Consider the following 24,336-nt stretch of genomic DNA (forward strand, 5'->3'; position numbering starts at 1 on the left):
ATGTGGCTTTTTCCTGTCCATCAACTATTTCAAGGGCCTGAGAACTGATGTGGTCCAGACAGAGGTCAGGAGCAAGTATACACAATAAGAGTGTTACAAGCACGGTGTAAATTCTGCCCAGCGTATCTGCCACCTTCAACACTGCCAAACTTCAGTGGCGATGCCCTGCATGAGGCACTTCCATTCTTTCCGTGACACAGTCCATTTGTAATATTTTGGCACTTCCACACACGGCAATGTTGAGGAACATAGTCAATTTGGCACAGATGGAAAAATGCAGTGAGGGCGGCAGTGGGCAGTGTTGATACTTGATCACACAAGTTGGTCTCAATGAAGTACACGCACTCACCACTGGGAAGATACACCACGAGATTTGTCACTGTTGGGCCTCTCTTGTGATATGGCAAGCCTGATATCCATCTTGCACTTTCTTGCTGCTCACATCTACACTTCATCTCTTGGGTCAATGAAAGCATGGCCATAATGATTCACAATAAATATTACCTGGTCACTGCTTTTTTATGTATACTGACAGAGAAAAGTCACAACACCAAAAAGTAATTAATGTAGAGTAATTTAATTTGGGGCAACACATGTAAGTAATTAACACTACAAGATCATAGGCTAATCTATGCATGAGACAAGCCATTGTAAATGTGAAATGCTAGTACATTAATAACAGGTTTCACCATCAGAATGTTGAATTCAAGCATGTAACCAATGCGCAGGTGCAGTATGTCAGTTTGTGGGATGGGGTTCCATGCTTGCTACACTTGGTCAGTCAGCACAGGGATAGTTAATGCTGTTTGTGGATGACACTGGGGTTGTCGTCCAATGATATACTATGGCATTGAGTATAGAAGTGTTGATGAACCGCTCAGTAAAAATTAGTTTTATTGCATCGGTAGAGTGTGTATTATGTAATGAAATAGTTGAAAATGGAATAAGGATATGCTCCGTTTCTTAAAGTGATATCAGACAGAGTGCTTCGGTGTTACAGATTTATGTAATTCGTTTTGTGAATGTGGAGCACATATGTGTAATGGCCATCAATCTGCAGTAGAAATGTACGCCACCTGTCTCAAAGAAAGTGTGTCGTCGTCTCTTCAGTGTGATATGGAAAAGTGATCAGTATTCACATGTACTTAAAAAACCATGAAAAGTGTCACAGGTATTTCAAATACTGTTATTGACAAAATCAGTCATGAGTTTGATAAGCCAAAGAAGGTTGTGCATCATAAACAATGTGAAAAAAACATCAGTGCCTACAGAAACATGTAATCAATTCAGTATACTTGATGAAGAAATAAGTACAGAAATGACTGTAAACAATATAAACAAACATGTGCAGAAAGAAAAAACAACAGGCCTAAAAGTGTAAAGTGACAAACTCAAAGTGAATATACACTCAGTCAGTCATGAAAATGGCCTAGTGGAAATTTTATGTATTGAACATGGAATAAATGCTACTTCTTCTGTAAAACCAGGTGTACCAATGGCTGAAGTATCAAGAAACACAAAAGATGAAAAAGTCTAATTCTAATCTATGTACTATAATAATTAGGCATGCTAATGACATATATAAAAATGAATTAATTAAAGCCACAAATAACTTGAAATGAACCTTGAGTTGCAACAAGAACACATCAGCAGTTTTTGGAATTCCACGCAGACACGATCTGATAGTAAGTTCTAGTGTGAACGTAGAAATTGCTAAGGCAAACAGACAGTTCAAAAAATAATAATAATTATGCAAAGCATTCCTCAACATACGTTTCTTAACTCTTGATTTCTTGCAGAGAGAGAACTTTACTAAACATGGTTTCCATTTGCATGTAAGTGGAAAGTCACTCCTTGGACACAAAATTGTACAATTGCTAGATAAAAAAATACTAAAAAGACCATTGCTCTACTGAGTACTCCAACATCAGCAGCAGTACCCACTCCAGTAACAGCACAAATGACAGCAAAAGCACAACCAACACCACAACCAGCTTCATCTTCAGCACCACCAACAATGTCAGCAATGAGTACTCCAGGAACCACCACAACAATCTTAGGAACAACACCAGAAGCCCAACCAACACCACAACCAGCTTCAGTAACCACTTCATCAGAACCAACAGCAGCAGCAGCAGCAATAATTTCTGGGCTACCAATTGGAAGAAGTGTGAGGCAGCCAAATCACCTCAAGGATCTTTTGTGTCAAAGAGCCTCAAGAAAGCAGCTTTAAGATAAGTAATAACTTATTTAAGTTTGCATCTCATAATCAGCTTTCAGTCCTTCATCAAAATTACAAGGTTTACGCAATAAGTTGAGTGAAGTCTTGTTAAGTGACAGTTTTAACCAAGTATCTGTTATATGTGTCAGTGAACACTGGTTACAAAACTCTCAAATATGTACAGCAGCCCTTCCCAAATTTAAAATCATAAGCAGTTTTTGCAGACAAAAGTACAGGTGCGGAGGTGTATGTATTTACAATAGAGACAATCTTAATTCTAAAGAAGTAAAGTTATGCAATGTGAAGTGTACAGAAAAAGAATTCGAATACTGTGTCTGTGAACTAACTGACACTGGTTTGGTAATTGTCTGTATACATATGTCACCTTCTGGCAATGTTCATTTATTTTTTTAAAAAAATCTTGAGGATGTTATGAACGAATTGAGACATAGGTCAAAATCAACAATTGTACAGGGTGATTTCAATGTCAATTTTAGAAGTTACAATTAAACATTTCGCTGCGACATTTAGTCAGCATTACTGCACAAACTACCTAAGCTGAGTGCCCTCCCCAACACAAACTTCAATTCATTTTTCCCTTACATATTGTCACTACTGCCAGGGCTCTCCGATATTGGCAGGCACCCCAGCATTGGAGGTAATGGTACAAGGACATCCCATTATGTACAATGCTGGGGTGCTTGCCAATATCAGAGAGCCCTGGCAGAAGTGACAATATGTAAGGGAAAAATGAATTGAAGTTTGTGTTGGGGAGAGCACCCAAATTAGGTAGTTTGTGCAGTAATGTTGACCACCGTACTGCAGTGGTGTAATGGTAGCATTTCTGCCTAGCAAGCAAGACCTGGGTTTGAGTCCCAGCCACAGCACAAATTTTAATTCATTTTGTCTGCTTCGATCATTAATTTTAGACATAATAATAATGCACACAAATATCAATTGATAAATCTCTTCAGTTCGTATAATTTAGAAGCCACAATATACAATATCACCAGGTACGGAGATGGGTGTGAGACAACACTTGATCAGGTGTTTATTAACAAAGACACCTGTAGTTATGAGGTTGAAGTAACAGATGTCAGTTTCTCTGTCTACATGGCAATCAAGCTCTTACTAAAAAATATGGTTAGGAAAAAACATAACAGTGGAAACTATATAGAAACAAGATACATTAACGAAAGTAGCCTTAGGAAACTTCATAGCATGTTTCATGGTGTTGAAGTCCGCAGCTCGTGGTCTAGCGGCTAGTGCTGCTGCCTCTGGATCACGAGGTCATGGGTTTGATCCCAGGCTGGGTTGGGGATTTTCTCTGCCCAGGGACTGGGTGTTTGTGTTGTTCTTGTGTTGTCCTCATCATTTCATCATCCTCATCCTCATTTGCGTAACGGGGTGGTGACAGAAAGGGCATCTGCCCTCCCCTTAAATTAACCCAGCCAAATCTGATCATAACCATGCCGACTCTGCGAAACTGTTGGACAAAGGCATCAGGAAAAGAAGAAAGGGAGAAGTTGCATAGCGTTGATTGGGACAGAGACATGAATAAAACTGTAGACTCTAAATATTAGTCATTTTTCTCTGATTATAAATACTGCTTTGATGTCACTTTCCCCCTTAGAAAAGTAAAAATCTCTCTCAAATCTAATTAATGGTTAACTGTGTAAATTAATAAATCTGCAGGCACTCTTAGAAATCTGTGTTGGCATTCAAAGTGTAATACAGCATTAAAGCCATATCTTAAGTACTACAGGAAAGTCTACAGAAAAGTTATTCATGCAGCAAAAAAACTGAACAATGATTTTAAAAATGTTCAAATGTGTGTGAAATCTTATGGGACTTAACTGCTAAGGTCATCAGTCCCTAAGCTTACACACTACTTAACCTACATTATCCTAAGGACAAACACACACATCCATGCCCTAGGGAGGACTCGAACCTCCGCTGGGACCAGCCGCACAGACAATGATTCAGTTATCAGAAAACGCACCAATAAAACCAAATCAGTCTGGAAGGTTATAACCATAACATAGGTAAATCCAAAGTGACAAACAATAATCTTACCATTAAAAAAAGAAGGAAAAGTTGTTGAAGACCCTCTATATGTTGCCAATATGTTCAATATTTATTACATTAACACTGCTCAAAATCTCATCAAGACCCCGTGGAACTCAAAAGTTAGTAAGTCAAAAGTTCCCACAAATGGTTTTGTACCCAGTTACACATTCAGAAGTAAGAAATGCAATCAATAAGCAGAAAAATAAAATGTCCTTTGGATGTAATGGTACTCCTGAAAGGGTCACAAAACATATATGATTATAGGCTATGCCCATTCCAAGGTTCATCCAAATCCACCCAGCTGCTTCAGTGTGAAGTAGTGACAAACATACTTACTAGACAAAGAAAGAAAATGAGCATTTCCCAGTTTGGTGCGGTGTAACTTTTTATTTGTATGTGCAACAACATCTGTCACATGTGTACCTGTCACCAGTGGATACGCTCACATATTAGGGATATTGCCAGTAGCTTCACAATATATATACAGCCTAATGAAATTTGTTGTTAGTAACCGAGATCACTTCAGAATTAACAGCACAGTCCACAGCTACAATACTAGGAGACAGGGTGACCTTCAGTACCGTTCATTGAATTTGACATTGGCACAAAAGGGGGTGAATTATACTGCCACAAAGATTTTTGGTCACTTGCCAAACAATATCAAAAGTCTGACAGACAACCAATCGGCATTCAAAAGTAAGTTAAGGGAATTCCTGAATGACAACTCCTTCTACTCCATAGATGAATTTTTAGACATAGGCTAAAGAAATACAGTAAGTATTAACAATTGTACCGTATATAAGACTAACAAAGATTATTTGGGATAAATGAATCTTTTGTACTTTGACACGTTCCACATCATTACGAAAGAATCGTGTTCATGATCCATGGAACAAGTAATATAACTAACTAACTAACTAACTAACTATCGTAAATCAAGCGTCACTAAAAGCCCACCATGTTCTTCATGTACAGGCACGACATCTCTCTGTCATACACCATTTAAATAAGACTGTCGTGTGTCTTCAAGCATCTCAGAAGTCATAACATACGACTGAGACTCAGTGGTTAAAATGCAATGAGCTTTCATGGAAGAGGACTGTATTAATTACATTGAATCATATGATGTAGTGCATATTAAACAATAAAATCATTTTCACAAATACGATCAAGTTCAAAAGTCAAAGAGTAAATAGCTTTTGCTACAAGTAATTATTGTTCAACATTTGGCACTCAATACATATCATGTACTACACATTTTTAAAAGTAGCCCATGTTTTAATTCACCGTATAAGCTTATCCCTTCAAAATCTGTATAGCCATTTCTGAGTGAAAGAGTAACAAACATACTCGCACGCACACTTTTGCACTTATAACACATATTTGATAACAGATACCTGCATGCTATAAAAATATGGGCCTATTTATGATGATAAAGGGAGTACTTCAGTCACTGAATTTAAATAACAAATATACATGTGCACTCCCTTGTTATTGGAACTGGACCTTGCTGCCACCATTGGGAAGCAATTGTGCAGTGGCCTATGATTTAAATGTGGTATCATTACTGTCACATTTACTCCCTGGAAACTCAGTTTCACTTGTCTCACTGTGTTTATAATACTCTGGATTGTGAAACTTCTACACAGATTAAAAATGTGTGTTGGGCTAGGACTATAAGCCAGAGACTTGTCTTTCGTGGGCAATGTTCTTACTACCTAAGCTATTCAGACAACTCTTGACCCACCTTGTCAACTTCAAATTTGCTGGTTTCTCTCTTATATCTCAACATTCCAGACTGATTTTGCATTATTCTCAGGCTAAAACCACACCACGAACCATGGCAGAACTTCACATGGAGGGATGGATTGTATACCTCAACTATACTGGTAACAGTGCTATAAATGCAGCCACATCATCTACATCTACGTCTATACTATGCAAACCATCATGAGGTGCATGGCAGAGGATGCATCCCACTGTACCAGTTCTTACAGTTTCTTCCCATTCCACATATGGAGCGCAGGAAGAAAGATTGTTTGAATGCCTCTGTGCATGCAGCAATTATTCTAATTTTATTCTCACGATCCTCAAGTAAGCAATACATAGGGGATTGCAGTACATTCCTAGTGGCATCATTTGAAAATGGTTCTTGAAACTTTGTTAGTAGACTTTCTTGGGACACTTTACATCTATCTTCAAGAGTCTTCCTGTTCAGTTCCTTCAGTATATCTGTGATACTCTCTCACAGATTAAACAAACCTGTGACCATGCAAGCTGCCCTTCTCTGTATATATTCAATATTCCCTGATAATACTTTTTGGTCAAGGTCCCACACATTTGAGCAACATTCTAGAATCGGTCACAAGAGTGATTTGTAAGCTATCTTCTTTGTAGACTGACTGTACTTCCCCTTTATTCTAGCAATAAACGGAAGTGATCATTCAATTTCATACTACTGCAAAGTGCTACATCCAAGTATTTGTATGACTTGGCCAATTCCAACACTGCGTAACTGATATTATATAGTCATCGAATACTATGTTTTCTTCATTTTGTGAAGTGCACAATTTTACATTTCTGAACATTTAATGCAAGTTGCCAGACTTTGCACCATTTTGAAATCTTATCAAGATCTGACTGAATATTTATGCAGCTTCTTTCAGATACTACTTCATTACAGATAACTGCATCATCTACAAAAAGCCTTGGCACACAATGAATATTACCTGGAAGGTTATTAATATACAAGATGAACAGCAAGTTTTCCAACACAATTCCCAGAGGCACACTTGAAGTTACTTCTTCATCTGACAACTCTCCATCCAAGATAACACGCTGCATCCTCCCTACCAGTAAGTCCTCCATCCAATCACAAATTTCACTGGATACTCCGATGATCACACCTTTGACAATAAGTGTAGGTGTGGTACTCAGTTAAATGCTCTTTGGAAATCAAAAAATACTGCATCTACCTGACTGCCTTAACCCAAGCTTTGATGTTCTCGGAATCAATGCTGGTTGGCTTTGAGGAGGTCATTCTGTTCAGAGCACAGAAAATGTTATAAGATTCTATAACAAATAAATGTCAAGGATATTGGACTGTAGTTTTGTGGATCAATTTTATTACTCTAGACGGGTGTGATATGTGCTTTTTTTCAGGAATTGGATATAGTTTTTTGTTTGAGGGTTCTACAATATATTATAGTTAGAAGAGGGGGTTGACTCATCCACAAATTCAGTATAGAATAACATCAGAGAGGTATTTGGAAGAGGCCACAGAAAGATATTGTTCCTGAAAAGAAACATCAGTCTTTTCAGTGGTCACAGAGCAACAGTCTGGATGACTGAAAGATCTGACCTTTTAATATTAGTCAATTTGGCTTTTCTACGCCATTACTATGAATGGCTGAAAGCAAAGAGAAGCTACATTTGCTATATTTCCTGAAGCCCTGCAGCTGTACTTTATGGGTTAATGATGATGGCATCCTCCCAGGTAAAATATCCCATAGTTAAAATGGCACCTCATTTGGATCTCTGGGTGGGAACTACTCAGGAGGATGCTGTCATACTGCCTCTGCACAAGTCAGAGAATATAATGTTTGATACTTTAAAGGGAAGAAAGAGAAATGGATTGGTTGAAGTTGGATATGGCGAGGTGACAAAAGTCATGAGATACCTTCTAATATCATGTCAGACCTCCTTCTGCCCAGCATAGTGCAACAACTCAACATGGTATGGGCTCAAGTCATTGGAAGTCCCCTGCACAAATACTGAGCCCTGCCTTCTCTATAGCCATCCACAATTGTGAAAGTGTTGCCTGTGCAGGATTTTGTGCAAAACTGACTTCTCAATTATGTCCCGTAAATGTTCAAGGGAAGTCATGTCGGGTGATCTGGATGGCTGAATCCATCACTAAAACTGATCACAATGTTCTTCAAACCAGTCACGAACTACTGTGACCTGGTGACATGGCTGTCAACATAGAATTCATGAATGGCTGCAAATTGTCACCAAGTAGCCAAACATAACCAGTTCAAGTTAGTGATTGTTCAGTTGGACCATTCCATCTAAACACAGATGACTGTGTTATCCAGCTACCATCAGCTTGCCACCACTGGCTTGCATAGTGCTTTGCTGACAACTTGGATCCATGGCTTTGTGGGACCTGCACCACATTCAAAGCCTAACATCAGCTCTTACCATCTGAAACAGGCACTCATCTGATAGAGACTCATCTGACCAGGTCACAGTTTTCCAATCATCTAGCATCCAACCAATATGATCATGAGCCCTGGAGGTGGACTGCAGGCAATGTCAAGCTGTTACCAAACACACTAGTGTTCATCATCTGCTGTCATAGCTCATTAATGCCAAATTTCACCACACTGTCCTAATGGATATGTTTCTCATACATCCCACATTGATTTCTGCAGTTATTTCACACAGTGTTGCTTGTCCATAAATCTGACAACTCTACGCAAACTCCACTGCTATTGTTCATTATGTGAAGGCTATTGGCCACTTCATTGTCCATGGTAAGGGGTAATGCCTGAAATTTGGTATTCTCAGCAAACTTGGCAGCTAATCTCAGAATATTAAATTCCCTATTGATTTCCAAAATGGAATGTTGCATGAGTCTAACTCCAACTACTATTCCACATTCAAAATCTGTTAATTTCCATCATATGGCCATACATTGAAAACCTTTTCATATAAATCATCTGAGTACAAACAACAGATCTGCCAACACACTGCCCTTTTACACCTTGTGTATACAACACTATTGCTATCTCTATAAGTGCATATTGCTATCCCTTGACATTTGTTACCTCAATGTATAGTGGAAGTTAGGGAAGTGTGGTAGCAGGAGGAAGAGGATCACTGGTCAAGTGAGTACAAGGTTATCACCGTAATATGCAGTAGTGGTAATGCAGGAGTAGATCTAATAATAAACAATAAAATACAAATTAATGTCAACCACTACAAACAGCATAATGACCAAACCATCACAGCAAGACAGACACAAAACCACAACCCACCACAGCTTTAAAAGTACAGTATATGTACCAACTACCTACGCATATGATGAAGATTCTGAAAAAAATGTATGATAAAATAAAAGAAATTATTCAGAATGTTAAGGGAAATAAAAATGTAATTGTGCTAGGGGCTTGATTTTTACAGTAAGAAAAGGAAAAAAAATAAAAAGAGAATGTGGGGGAGAAATGAAAGGGAAAGTTGCCTGGTAGAATTTTGTGCAGAGTTCAATGAAATCATTGTTGACACATTGTTTAAGAAGCATCGTAGTATGCTGTATACATGGAAGAGACCGGGAGACATTGGAAGGTTTCACAGACAACAAAGATTTAGAAATCAAATTTTAAATTGTGAAACTTTTCTACTAGCAGATGTGGTCATAAAATGATGGTTGCAAAATGCAGATTGAAGCTGAAAAAATTGAAAAAATATAGTACATTAAGGAAAGGGGACCTGAAAAAGATGAAACAAACAAATTTTGTTAAGAGTTTCAAAGGGGACAGTAGGCAACAATTAACTGAAAAAGGCAAAATAAATACTTAAAAGATGATTTGGTAGCTTTGTAAGGTGGCAACTTATACGGGCCATGCACTGGGAGTGCTAGGCCCACATCAATCACCACGTTGCAGTTTTGAATAAGTAATTAGGACAGTAATGACACATAGCAGCGCTGATGTGAACAACTTTACAGTTCCTCACCCTGTGCTAACAGATGTGGCTAAAGGGTGAGCAATGAGAATTTACTGCATTGTGTTAAGTGCAAATAATTTTACAGACAGAGTTTTGTACAGGAGTTTACTCAGGGAGCCAGTGGCACGAAGCCAGCTGCACATTAGCCCGAAGGTTGAATTTTAAAATGTCTCCAGTGGCAGGGCTTTGATGTGGCACCACAGGCAGGCAGTGTTTCCAGCTAAACACAGTGAGATAAGCAGAACTTCTCTCAAAACAAGTACACTGGGAGATGCTGTTTCTCTTCTCAGCTATGTCTCCCTGGGTTCACAAAAGCATCATGAGTGACATTGCCAGTGAGGAACAGAATGTGTCTGTTTAGACACTGGTACCAAGGAAGCACCTGGAAAGTTTTTTGAATGAGCTACATCCCCCATAGGCCACCACAATTGGTCAGATCAGTGTGACATTAGCCGTTTCCTGTACACCTGCAGTCAGGTGGGAGAGGCATTCATTGGTTAAACATTTGTTAAAATGTTACGACTGGACAGCTGCAGTAGCAGAGTGGCAAGCTGCACTAGATTTTGGTAGAAAAATGAGACACTCATGTTTCAGTATCTGTCTGATAAGGGCACAGTACTCTGTACCGTGCAATGAGGAGTTATTGTGGAGTAGCTTGTATCTTATCCAGAACTCCGGATAATATCCCAAAATTGTGTCATGCATGTGCAGAGCAGTAGTTGCTATAACATCATGCCTGATATGCATAACAGCATGATGAAGACAGCCAGCTGGGAACCCTGTTCTTGAGCAGCAGAGTAGAATAGGTAATATAGGCAGCACTGCCCATAGCACATCAGTCTTGCAGTTTACAGAAGTTAAACATGTGGCCATTGATCCATTGAGCATTGCAGCACATTCTCATATTCAGTTATGTGATTAGATTCTGATGGAAAGAACGTGACCTAGAATCTTGTGCTCTCATCCAGTTCAGGGGAATTGACAATCTGCATTGCTAGGTTTAATAGTTGTAGATTTGTGTTATTCTCCTTTCTCCTTATTAAGATATTAATTTGTCCACACTCAAGAGATATCACCTCATTAATTCAATTTGTTCGTATGTGTAAATTGTGAAATAGAATAAATGTGAGCATATTTCCTAGCATTTCAGGCTACATGTATTGACACTCCAACCCTTTCCAATGACCAAGTCACAAATTTTGGTGGGGTTAACTTTACGTTCATAATTTACATGCGTAACTACTTTCTATGAGGCAAGTGACCTCACCCAATCTGACTCTTCAACAGAGGCCTCAATTGCATAGTCAGATGTCATTAAGCAAGAATTACATTTGGGGAATTTATAATACACACATCAAAAAATGTTTTGCATCACCACAGTTTCAAGAGTTTTGGAACCTGTACAGAAAATTGGAATAGAGATCAACATAAACATCATTTCTGCCCTTTTTATTGCTCATGAAAACCACACACTGCATGTTGTACCACCGTACAGTGAGACCTTCAGAGGTGGTGGTCCACACTGCGGTACACACCAGTACCTCTAATACCCAGTAGCACGCCCTCTTGCATTGATGCATACCTGCATTTGTCGTCACTATTATCCACAAGTTCATCAAGGCACTGTTGGTCCAGATGGTCCCAGTCCCCAATGGCGATTCAGGGTAGCTCCCTCAGAGTGGTGGGTGGTGATGTGGTCCATAAACAGTCCTTTTCAATCTATCCCAGGCATTGTTTGATACGGTTCATGTCTGGAGAATATGCTGGTCACTCTAGTTGAGTGATGTCATTATCCTGAAGGAAGTTATTCACAAGATGTGCACAATGGGGGTGCGAATTGTTGACCATGAAGACGAATGCCTCGCCAATATGCTGCCGATATGGTTGCACTATCAGCCGGAGGATGGCATTCACATACTGTACAGCCTTTATGGCACCTTCCATGAACACCAGCAGTGTATGTCGGCCCCACATATTGCCACCCCCAAAACAGCAGGGGACTTCCACCTTGCTGCACTCCCTGAACAATGTGTCTAAGACGTTCAGCCTGATCGGGTTGCCTCCAAACACGTCTCTGATGATAGTGTGGTTGAAGGCATATGTGACACTCATCAGTGAAGAGAACATGATGCCAATCCTGAGTGGTCTGTTTGTCATGTTGTTGGGCCCATCTGTACCGCACTGCATGGTGTCATGGTTGCAAAGATGGACCTCACCACGGACATTGGGAGTGAAGTTGCACATCATGCAGTCTATTGCACACAGTTTGAGTCATAACACAATGTCCTGTGGCTGCACAAAAAGCAGTATTCAACATGTTGGTGTTGCTGTCAGGGTTCCTCCAAGCCATAATCCGTAAGAAGCAGTCATCCACTGCAGCAGTAGCCATCGGGCAGCCTGAATGAGACATGTCATCGACAGTTCCTGTCTCTCTGTATCTCCTCCATGTCTGAAAAACATCACTTTGGTTCACTTCGAGATGCTTGGACACTTCCCTTGTTGAGAGCCCTTCCTGGCACAAAGTAACAATGCGTGGGCGATCAAACAGCGGTACTGACTGTCTAGGCATGGCTGAACTGTAGACAACATTGGGAGTGAAGTTGCACATCATGCAGTCATTGCACACAGTTTGAGTTATAACACAACGCCCTGTGGCTGCACAAAAAGTAGTATTCAACATGGTGGCGTTACTGTCAGGGTTCCTCCGAGCCATAATCCGTAAGTAGCAGTCATCCACTGCAGCAGTAGCCATCGGGCAACCTGAGTGAGACATGTCATCGACAGTTCCTGTCTCTCTGTATCTCCTCCATGTCTGAAAAACATCACTTTGGTTCACTCCGAGATGCTTGGACACTTCCCCAGTTGAAAGCCCTTCCTGGCACAAAGTAACAATGCGTGGGCAATTGAACCTCGGTACTGACCATCTAGGCATGGCTGAACTACAGACAACATGAGCCATGTACCTCCTTCCTGGTAGAATGACTTGAACTGATTGGCTGTGGGACCCCCTCCGTCTAACAGACACTGCTCATGCTTGGTTGTTTACATCTTTGGGTGGGTTTAGTGACATCTCTGAACCGTCAAAGGGACTGTGTCTGTGATACAATATCCACAGTCAACATCTGTCTTCAGGAATTCTGGGAACCAGGGTGATGCAAAACTTTTTTTGATGTGTGTAGAATTCCGAGTTCAGAAAACAGTTCATTTGTGATACCACCTCAGAGTAGCAAAGGAGAATTCGAAGGTCACTTCCCAGCTTTGAAAGATCAAATAAAGAACACAATAAGCAGTAGGAAAAAAGACTAGGTCCAGTAGGAATCCTTGAATTACATACAATGTTTTCAATTTAAATAATGAAAGAAGAAAATTAAAAATGAAGGATGCAAAAGGGAATATAGATATCTAAAAAATTGTTGGGAATGGCTACACGAGCAAGGCAAAGCTGTAGAAGCATGCATGACTATGAGAAAAGTAGAAGCCACACATAGGGAAATTAAAGAAACCTTTGGGGAAAGGAGAAGTAGCTGTATGAACAAGAATTCAGATGGCAAACCAGTATTAAGTAAAGAAGTGAAATGTAAAACACGGAGGGAAAATTTATAAAAGAAAAAATTTAAGACAACATTATAGAAATAGAAGTGGAAGTGGATGAATATGAGAATGGGGATGAGCCACTATGAGAATAATTTGACAGAGCACTCAAAGACATAAGCCAAAACAAGGAGTCCAGGGTAGAAGACATTTCTTCAGAATTATTAACATCTTTGGGAGAACCACCCCGAGATAAAGCTGTTCTCCCTGATAAGTGTGTGACAAGTGAAATATTCTCAGATGTTAAGAACAATGTAATAATCCCAATGCAAAATAGGCGAGATCTGACAGGTGTGAGTCTTATCGAACCATCAGCTGCAAAACACTAAAATGAATTATGTGCATAAGCAGGGGATAGCTGGTGTATGCTGACCTGGAAGATGATAAGATTGGCTTCCAAAGAAATGTCATGAACACGTGAAGCACTACTTAACCTATGACTTGTCTTAAAAGATAGGTTAAAGGAAGGCAAACCCACATTTATAACTAGTTTCTTGTCCAGGCCAGAAAGGTGTCAACCAGCTGTTGTGTCATCCTCTGCCTCGTGGCATCATGCAATGCTGTATGGAGGCACATGTGATCAGCACACTGCTCTCCCATCTGTTTTGTTGACTTTCCAGATGATGGAATCACTATTGCTCTGTCAAGTAGCTCCTCAATTGGGCACTTGAGGCTGAGTGTACCCCATACCAGTCCTCCCACAAAGGTAAAATCCTTGACAGTATTGGGGATTGAGCCCAGTCCCCCACATGACAGCCATCTATGCTGACCACTCAGTTATGGAGGTGGCCGAAATTCCATTCTAGTACTGGGAATCACACCTGACCCTCTTGGGTGAAAGTCAGGTATTCTAACCACTATACCACACCAGAGCTACAAACATTTAAAGCATTCATAAATTTAGAAAAAGGTTTCAAAAATGTTGACTGGAATTCACTTTTTAAAAGTCTAAAGTTGTTAATACAGGGAGAGAAAGGCTACCAACAACTTGTACAGAACCCAGACTGCACTTATACGAAGAGGAGAATGTGAAAGGGGGACCAAGATGAGGCTCCAGCCTATCCCCCATGTAATTCAGTCTGAATGCAGAGCAAGCACTAAAGGAAACCAAGAAGAAATTATGAAAATGAGTAGAAGTTCAAGAAGAAGAAATACATTTTTTCATGCAGCAGAGATGCTGAGTCACAGGTAGGCACAACAAAATGACTGTCAAAAAGGGAGCTTTTCGACAACAAGGCCTTCATCGGAAAGATACAACATACACACACACCCACACAAATGCGACTCACACACAGATGACCACAGTCTATGGCTGCTGAGGCCAAACTGTCACACAGCAGTCTGGCCTTAGCAGTCGGAGACTGTGATCATGTTTGTCTATTTGTGATGAAGGCCTTGTTGGCTAAAAGCTCACTTTCTGGCAGTCTTTTCGTTGTGCTTATCTGTGACTCAACACTTACACCATATGGAGAGTAGCAACCATCCTTTTCATAACATTGTTACATTCCATCCTGGAGTTTCCATTGTTTGATACATTTCTTTTTGCTTTTTTTTCCACAGACATTTTCACGGCCTCCTGTCTTCAAACTGAATCCATATTCCATCATCATACACATTTTTTTCCACAAATGGACATTTCACCTTCTGCCTTCAAATATTTTGTCACAGAATACTGTCTAATATGAACAATGATGTTGGCCATTTTATCAAGCAACTGTAGTACTGGCATCTGTTGCATAAAGTTACTATTTCAGTGGAATGGGGAAGCAGCTCTGCAGAATGGCACCAAATTCAAATTTTTCACTTAACAAACTTTATTTTAAAAGAAAAAAAGGAGGCATTACTCTTTGACTGACTCTTGTAATTCTGTAAGAGACAGTAAAGAACTAGGAAGGTCTGTTGAACAGAATGGATAGTGTCTGGAAATGAGATTGTAAGATAAATACCAGCAAAAGTAAAAACAACTTCTGTGAGATGTAGGTATATGTTTTTAAAGATGAGCTAAATTTGAAGGATTCACAAAGTTTTAACACTCTGCATTCCACACAAACTCATTACACACAAACTCTGTAAATGGACGACAGGCAAAGGCAGCATTAGGATAAAAACCTACCTAGAATAAACTTTCTGCAATTTAATACTGATTTATTTTATCCACAAAGAGTGCTAAATCAACAGTGTGACAAGGTCACAGTCCACCTAAACATATTTCACACTCATACAAGAGCATGGCATGTGGTCTCTTCACCTATGAACAACTCTGCAGAGATTTTTTGATGTCAACTTCCATATGCATCATGCATAGGAGGAGATCTATAAGGTCGGCAGTAAATCATTCATTTTCTGTCACCTGCTCCAAGGCATCTAGTTCAAATGTCATTGTGAATTCTTTTCATTGTCATGCATTTATTGGAGATTATTCCTCTTGGAAAAAATTACTCCATTATGATACAGTTCTCATCCTGATGTACAAACTCAATATTCAAATCAGAGGCTGGAGCAGAGGAATCCACTAGGTGTAGAAATAGGGACACATCATGCAGCTGTCACACTGCTGAGTAAGGTGTTGTATCAAACCACATACCTGGCCAACCCAAAACGGTTACTGCAAGTGACCTACTGCCAGTTATGACACCTGGCCCCCTTCAGGAAGATAACAATATCTTACCAAATATGGCCACAATGAGAGGCTTCCACACTACACACTAATGACACCACCATCAAGCAAACAGCAAACAGCAAACGGCAAACGGCATCACATTTACACCCGATCCTGACATCATTTTGTCACTCATTAGTTTTGTAGACTGTGATATATGGTCAGTCCATGAGGCTCTGTCCCATGCAAATGATGCAGACGCTTCTGCCACCACTTGGCCCCTCAACTAAGTGCCCGCCCTGGGAGCCATGCTCAGCATGCCACCAGACGATGGAACAAGACAAGGGGTTCCAGCCTACCCTGCCCTTGTCAGGGTTACAACACAGGTCTCTGGGGCTCACAGCTTGACACAGCCAGGGTCTTCCCCATCACTCCCTTCCATGGTGCAAGCCGGTACTATGGCCTTTCTGCAATGCAGCAACAGCAACTGCCACAAACACCTGGTCAGCAGCCATGAGCCAAAACACCCAGCCTAGTGCAATAAATGGCTATCCATTTTATGGATTGTTAATAAAGTAGGATTGTGCTTCATTAATGCTTTCCATAATTGTTGGACCTCCTGTTTCATTGGCAGCAACACACAGCCAACAACCTGTCATTCCTGTACCTCCTACAATTAGTGTCAGTATCCTGCTGAGACTGAAGATGCATGATGTCCAAAGTTCAACAATAGGTCATTCTACGCTACGCTACCTGTAAGTGTCATGTTTTAAGAATTCTTTTGGGATCTGTTTGGTTGCCTGCTTTCCTTCCTTATCTTGCATTATTTTGGGGGTATATTTGTACTGGTAGCTAATAGGCATTATGGATACAGAAGATCAGGTGAGGAATTTTCAGCGCAAAGCGCAGTATAGCAAAGAATACTAAATCAACAGAGCTACAAGATCACTGTCCAGTTAAACATATTTCACACCTGCACAAGAGTATGGACTGTGGTGTTGGCTCAATTTAGGGAGGAGAAATGGGAAACATCACTCCCTACTTGACCTTTCCTTGGTACTAGTACACCAGTATTGGGTAACCAGGGGAAGATATATTTGTACTCTTGGATAATCTGCATAATCGACGTCCTTAGGAACTGAGGGTGAAGATCAGTTATTGAGCGAGGCCCAGCTTAAGCTAACAGGTGATGCTATAGTTTATCTGATGTGCCACAAGAAGTTAAGAGAGGTTCGATCTTATGATGCACTCCAGGAAGGGCTAATTCATAGGTATTGAAGGAAGAAACAAGGTGAATACCAGGAGAGTTCTGTCAATTGCGTTCATAGAATCAATGTCAATATGTACAAACTCATGAACAATGATAAAATGAACAAGGCCTTTCTGCAAAAAGCTGAGGAAAGAGCCCTGGATACATACTAGAAGGGGTTACCTGTTGATATTTAGTGGAAGGTACGAATAAAGTCGCCAAACACATTGAATGAAGCAACTGAGGTTGCAGTGGTGTTAGCAGAAATAGATGCATTTGCTGGGCCAAAGGAAAGGAAGGTAGTATTTAAGATGGACATTCAGCAAGTGTGGTTGCACAGGACATGTGAAAGGGAACTGTAGGGAGCAACAGCATCACACATGCAGGCAATTTGGGCACTCAGACAGGAACTGTAGCACCATGGATTTGCACAGGCATGGAACAAAGTCTCCAAATAACCATGCAACCCACCATTAAGTGAAATAGGGTGTACTGTGGCTACTGTGCAACACTCCAGCTGAGGGTTAGCATGGGGCACCTCTGTGAAGAATCAGTGGCAGATCTTTATCTCACCAGGTGTGTGAATAATAATGTAAGCAAATTTATATTGGATATAAGGTCTAAGATGCCTGTAGCCAGGACAGCTATACTTGGAGAAGTTGAATTAAGTCCACCACACTGGACACTGAGAGGTGCAGGTGGGGGTCATATAGATTCACTTAGGTCAACGGTAATGAGCTTCAGAGTGGGGGGTGTATCTTCTGGATGGATGTAGAAGTTCTTCCTAAGGTGGGCAGTGGCTATGATGTCGTACTCAGGTTGAATTTCCTAGTTATGCATCACGCTAAAGTTTGTTTGAAATGGCATGTCGTAAAGCTGGATAGGACTCCGTTTCATCTTGAATGTAAAGCCGGAAAACCATTACTGCTCCAACACACACCTCTACACCGGAGGGATCACATAAACAGCGTTGAAGGTCCCTTAGACTCAAATCATGGGATATTATACCGAGAAGTACTGAAAGATTGATTTGGGTTGATTGGCAGCTGATCTGCTGCTAAAATTAATTGTCTTTGGTGGGTCCATTGTCAGAAAATGAGGAACTGGATGAAATACAGTGTTTTGCACAACATAGCTTGTCCTGTGTCAGGAAATTAAAGGACATAAAGTGGTACCAATAAGTACTGATAATTTCAGCCATGATGACATGAAACTACCACTTGGTATTCAGGTAGCTATTTTAGAAATAGTGGATGAGGATGAGGTGGAAAGATAATTCTTGCCCTACATCAGTTTGTCTGCACAGGAAGGAAAAGTAGCACATTTGCAGGAGAGAGACAGGGAAAGCATGGAGAACATGTTGCAGGAATATGTAACCTATTTGATCCTTCTAGACCTCTGCCTGCCACGCAAATATGTCAGTATCATTTTCCATCAGAGACCAAAGCACGTGTCTATAGGGATCCATAGAGAATAACACAGCTTATTATGGGAGAATTCATTAATCAACAGCAGAGAGATGGCATCACAAAACCTAGTATTAGTCTGTGTTCGGCACCTGTTGTCACTGTACCAAAAAAGTCACCACACACAGTAAAGTGTATAGGCCTACTTCATGTTGTGACTACCGTTTCTTGAATGAGAAAACTGTTTCAGATGCATATCCTATGTCTAACATTAATGATATTCTAGATTATCTGGAAAATGCTGATGCTTCATGACTATGGGCCTTAGGTCCACACATCACCAGTTAGATGTAGCACCTGAAGATTGAGCAAAAACTGCATTTTCCACCTCATCTGGACATTACCAGTATCAGTGCGTGCCTTTCAAACTAAACAATGTGCCAGCAATTTTTCAGAGGCTTTTGGATGGTGTGCTGAGAGGTTTACATGTGGTAGTGTCAGCTGAGTTGTGAACACAAGTACTGAGGCAAGCTCCTGACAGGTCCAGTTATGTGGATGTATAGAAGCAGAACGCAGAGTGTCGTGAACATACTGGTGGATAATACATAAGCAAGATACCAAGCATCATGTCAAGAACTGCATTTCATGAGTCAAAAAAGCAGATCAAAGCCACTGAAAGATTTCATTACGACGACTACCTAAAGCTGGTAAACTTTTTCAAATGATTGGAATTTTTGTGTGCAGACCATTTGCCTGCACACCGGCAGAAATCCAGTATGTGCAAAAACTTACCAGTCAGAATGAGATTTTCACTCTGCAGCGGAGTGTGCGCTGATATGAAACTTCCTGGCAGATTAAAACTGTGTGCCCAACCAAGACTCGAACTCGGGACCTTTGCCTTTTGAGGGCAAGTGCTCTACCATCTGAGCTACCGAAGCATGACTCACACCCGGTACTCACATTTTTACTTCTGCCAGTATCTGTCTCCTACCTCCCAAACTTTACAGATGCTCTCCTGTAAACCTTGCAGAACTAGCACTCCTGAAAGAAAGGATACTGCGGAGACATGGCTTAGCCGCAGCCTGGGGGATGTTTCCAGAATGAGATTTTCACTCTGCAGTATCCCTTCTTTCAGGAGTGCTAGTTCTGCAAGGTTCGCAGGAGAGCTTCTGTAAAGTTTGGAAGGTATAAGACCGATACTGGCAGAAGTAAAGCTGTGAGTACCGGGCGTGAGTCATGCTTCGGTAGCTCAGATGGTAGAGTATTTGCCCGCGAAAGGCAGAGGTCCCGAGTTCTAGTCTCGGTCGGGCACACAGTTTTAATCTGCCAGGAAGTTTCACTTACCAGTCAGTTCTCAAATTTTATATCTATGATAGCCATGCCTAACCAATAGGTAGAAACTTTAGCTCAAACACTGGTGAATCAAAGGTCGCAGAAGTATGACACACTAAACCATCATAACTGATCAGGGGACAAATTTCATGTCTGACCTAATGAAACACTTGGGACATTTATTGAGTATTAAGGAAATATGGACCAATGCTTCACCCACAGCTGAACAGCTGTATTGAGATGATCACAGAACAATAAATAAAATGTTAAGTTATTATGTAATTCAAGTGCACAATGGTCTACTTCCTGATGTAATTGGGGCATACAACTCAGAAGTCCATCAGAGCATGGAACTATCCCCATATAAGGTTAATTTTGGTCAAAATATGCCTTTGTCCTTTGACTTTGTCAAGCCACTCCAGGGAGAAGATGCTTCACAACTAAAATATTTTTCAAAATGTTGGAAAGCGATTTGATGACAGTTATAGAAACTGAACTCATAAACTTTAGAGCAACAGGAGGGGGCTTATAACAAAAAATCAGTATTACCAAAATATTGGGTACACCAAAGGGTCTTGATAGCCAACCCTTATCTACCTAACGAGACAATAAAGAAATTTGTTATATGTTATCAGGGGCCATTTCACGTGATTGAGGTGCCATCATCATTAAATGTGCTGGAGCTGTCAGCAGTCTCTCCCAAAGGAAAGCAGGGACTAATTGAAATGTATATGAGAAAAAAAAACTGGGCTGCACAGTCACTAACCTGACGCATCACTACACGCTTCGAGCCTGAGGTGGGGCAATAAACTAACGTTAGGCTTTCCTTTCCCTTAGGGAATGGAATGGTCTGATCCCGGGACAAGGAAAGGCAGTTCCAGCACCAGGCATCAAGCCCATGATGATGGGGAAAAGGAGCATGAAGATAATCATCCTAAAGGGACTGATGAGCTGGTGCACAATGATGGAAGCACTTGAGGTATGGGAGGAGTTTTATTCATGCAAGCCAGACATGATTGTGTCAGACCATTGTGGACTTTAAGGCTATATTTCAATATCTGGGCAGTAAAAAATGAAATCAGGTAGCTTGAAGGTACTTTTGACAAGCAACAAGCTATGATAGATAACAAGACAGAACTCAGAGAGGTGCAGGGAGAGAACCAATTACTGCGATCACCTTTTACTCAACTACATAGTCAGTTTTGCCAGACCATCGAGATAGTCCTGCATTAATGACAAAAACGGGGTTGCATAGATGCAGGTGGCTACATACTAAAAACCATCTTAGTACATCCATCTCAGAGGACATTAAAAAGATCAACAAAACCTTGCAGCAACTGCGAGCTGCTGAAGATGCTAATTAGTAGATGTGTTGTGGTTGATGGACACACTCAATAATAAATGTTAAATTCTAATCATCAGAATTAACAACGCCTTTACCTTTAAAAATCAGTCAAGACTAAAGAAAATGTGTAGAGACAGTAGAAAAAGTACAGAAAAGGAACAATAAAAGCAACAAAATGGGGCAGTTCCCATAGTCAATCTCCAACACTTCATTCATGCATAAACCAAAAATAACATTAGAAAACGACATTGTGCCTTGCAGAAACCATGATCACTCTTGAATCTTAAAAGATTATTTACTTAATGTCAGGATCAAAATAGAAGGCTTTGGTGGTTGCCAATTTCATGTTTTACGCTGACCAACTTTGGATCACATCGCTTCTTCTGCTCATTACTTAGACATAAAATGCCATATTGTGTGCTCAATGAATAGATGCACTACTATAGTTGGAGACATGAATGATGCAGTAGAGTTTAAGCTTATTTTGCATCTCTAAGTCACTCATTCTCCAACAACCAATGAGCACTCTGTTGTGAATGTCATAGCTAATGCAAGCATTAAACATGATTGCAGCAAGTTTTTCAGTGAATTATTATTCTATTTGTTGCAAGTTGTCATTGCTGATGGTGGTGACAAGTGACTCATTCTACATGAAGAAGTGAAAGACGTAATTTGCAGGCACACGCTTTCTTTGAGCACACATAAACATCTACAGCAACTGTCACTTGGAATGCATGAACTGCTATTGTTCTTAAATCTGGTTACAGTAGAAGGAATGAACTAACCTTAAGATGGTCCATATGATAAAAGCTTAAAACTTGCTTTGTAATTCTCATGGTAAATAAATACTCTGTTAAATAGCAATAACAACTTAGGGGTCACTCGATTGTATTAATGGCCTTGCAATTTTTGAGTTGAGCCGAGAGGAAAGGAAACAATAACTGAAGGAGATAAGCAGGACAGATGCGCTTTCAAATGAAATTACATTTTTTAAAACAGGTTGCGCTGTAAGAAGGAGTAAATAAAAAAGCTGTTGGAAATGAATAATTTACAATATTTTTCAGCCGTGGTACCAGCATCCCATCTTCAAGTCGAAGAAAATAATGCTCATACACACACACACACACACACACACACACACACACACACACACACACAAACACCATAAAAAACAGTTGTAGCACTATACTAATTACCTCAAAGCTGTTTTCAGTAACATCACCCTTGATTTTAAACTCTGGAAGAAATGCAGCTTCTATGTATGGCACAGGCCATGCAGTCTTTGAAGCTTCAAGAGGATCTGTGAGTGTTGAATTATTCCATCTGAAAAAGGCCACCAATAGATAAATATATCAAGCTCAAGCACTTGTCCTTAAACTAAAGAATTATTTGTTAGTTTCACTTGCTAACCTGCGCCGTGATACTCTTGACCAAGGCCTTGACACACTATACGTAGACTGTTGGCTTGTGGCACTAACAAACGATCTACCACTTAGGTCCTTCACAAAAGATGACAAGCTAAACTGTAAATAGGAAGAAACACACAGTAAAACGTAAAGCTCTGGTGTGAATTTCTGTACAAACACTAACTGATAAATTAATAAATTTGCAAGTGGTTATTTTGGAATGTGTTGCTCCTCGTAAGTGAATGAAATGCACTTAATATGGATCAAGAAGATGAGATCAAGTTTAAGTTCATATATTAGAAACATAACAGTGATGCGGAATGTTCACAAATCTAATTTGGCTTTTAGTCATATTGCTGCACCAAATTCATCAAAATAAAACCCATACATGTTTACCACTTCCCATCTCCAAGTACAGAGCTATTCAGAAAGAAGGAACAGATTTCAAACATTTGCAGCTTCCAAATTACAAAAGGTAGCACTATAATTCCAACTTATCTGGACAGAGAACAGTTTAAAATTTGAACAGTCTGGATACACATTTCAATCATGGCCACATTGGTGCTGTTAGTTCCCTCTTCAGGAAAAAAAACTGTGACAGGTTATGCTTCAAAACTAATTATTTCCTCAACTTCAAGATAATTCAAATGATTTCATCTTCTACATCTACATCTACATCCATATTCCGCAAGCCACCTGACGGTGTGTGGCAAAGGGTCCCCTGAGTACCTCTATCAGTTCTCTCTTCTATTCCAGCCTCGTATTGTTCGTCGAAAGAAGGATTGTCTGTATTCTTCTGTGTGGGCTCGAATCTCTCTGATTTTATTCTCATGGTCTCTTCGCGAGATATACATAGGAGGGAGCAATATACTGCTTGACTCTTCAGTGAAGTTATGTTCTCGAAACTTTAACAAAAGCCCGTACCGAGCTACTGAGCGTCTCTCCTGCACAGTCTTCCACTGGTATTTATCTATCATCTGCGTTACGCTTTCGCAATTACCAAATGATCCTGTAACAAAGCACGCTGCTCTCCGTTGGATCTTCTCTCTCTCTCTTCTATCAATCCTGTCTGGTATGGATCCTACACTGCTGAGCAGTATTCAAGCAGTGGGCGAACAAGCATACTGTAACCTACTTCCTTTGTTTTCGGATTACATTTCCTTGGGATTCTTCCAATGAATCTCAGTCTGGCATCTGCTTTACCGACGATCAACTTTATATGATCATTCCATTTTAAATCACTCCTAATGCCTACTCCCAGGTAATTTATGGAATTAACTGCTTCCAGTTGCTGACCTGCTATTTTGTAGCTAAATGATATTCGCAGCACATTACACTTGTCTGCATTGAGATTCAATTGCCATTCCCTACACCATGCGTCAATTCG

At 40.3% G+C, this 24,336-nt stretch overlaps 1 protein-coding gene across 1 annotated transcript in view; it reads right to left on the reverse strand.

Moving 5' to 3' along the window:
- LOC126355638 (serine/threonine-protein kinase S6KL) overlaps nucleotides 1-24,336 on the reverse strand; it is a 782,652-nt gene that overhangs the window by 727,371 nt on the left and 30,945 nt on the right. Inside the window, exons 2-3 of the mRNA XM_050006006.1 lie at nucleotides 22,954-23,066; nucleotides 22,740-22,866 (exon numbers count right to left, since the gene is read on the reverse strand). Coding sequence (XP_049861963.1) covers nucleotides 22,740-22,866; nucleotides 22,954-23,066 — 240 coding nt within the window. The remainder of the gene's footprint in view (nucleotides 1-22,739; nucleotides 22,867-22,953; nucleotides 23,067-24,336) is intronic.

Source organism: Schistocerca gregaria, chromosome 1 (assembly GCF_023897955.1).
Source record: "Schistocerca gregaria isolate iqSchGreg1 chromosome 1, iqSchGreg1.2, whole genome shotgun sequence".
Classification (NCBI taxonomy): Eukaryota; Metazoa; Arthropoda; class Insecta; order Orthoptera; family Acrididae; genus Schistocerca; species Schistocerca gregaria.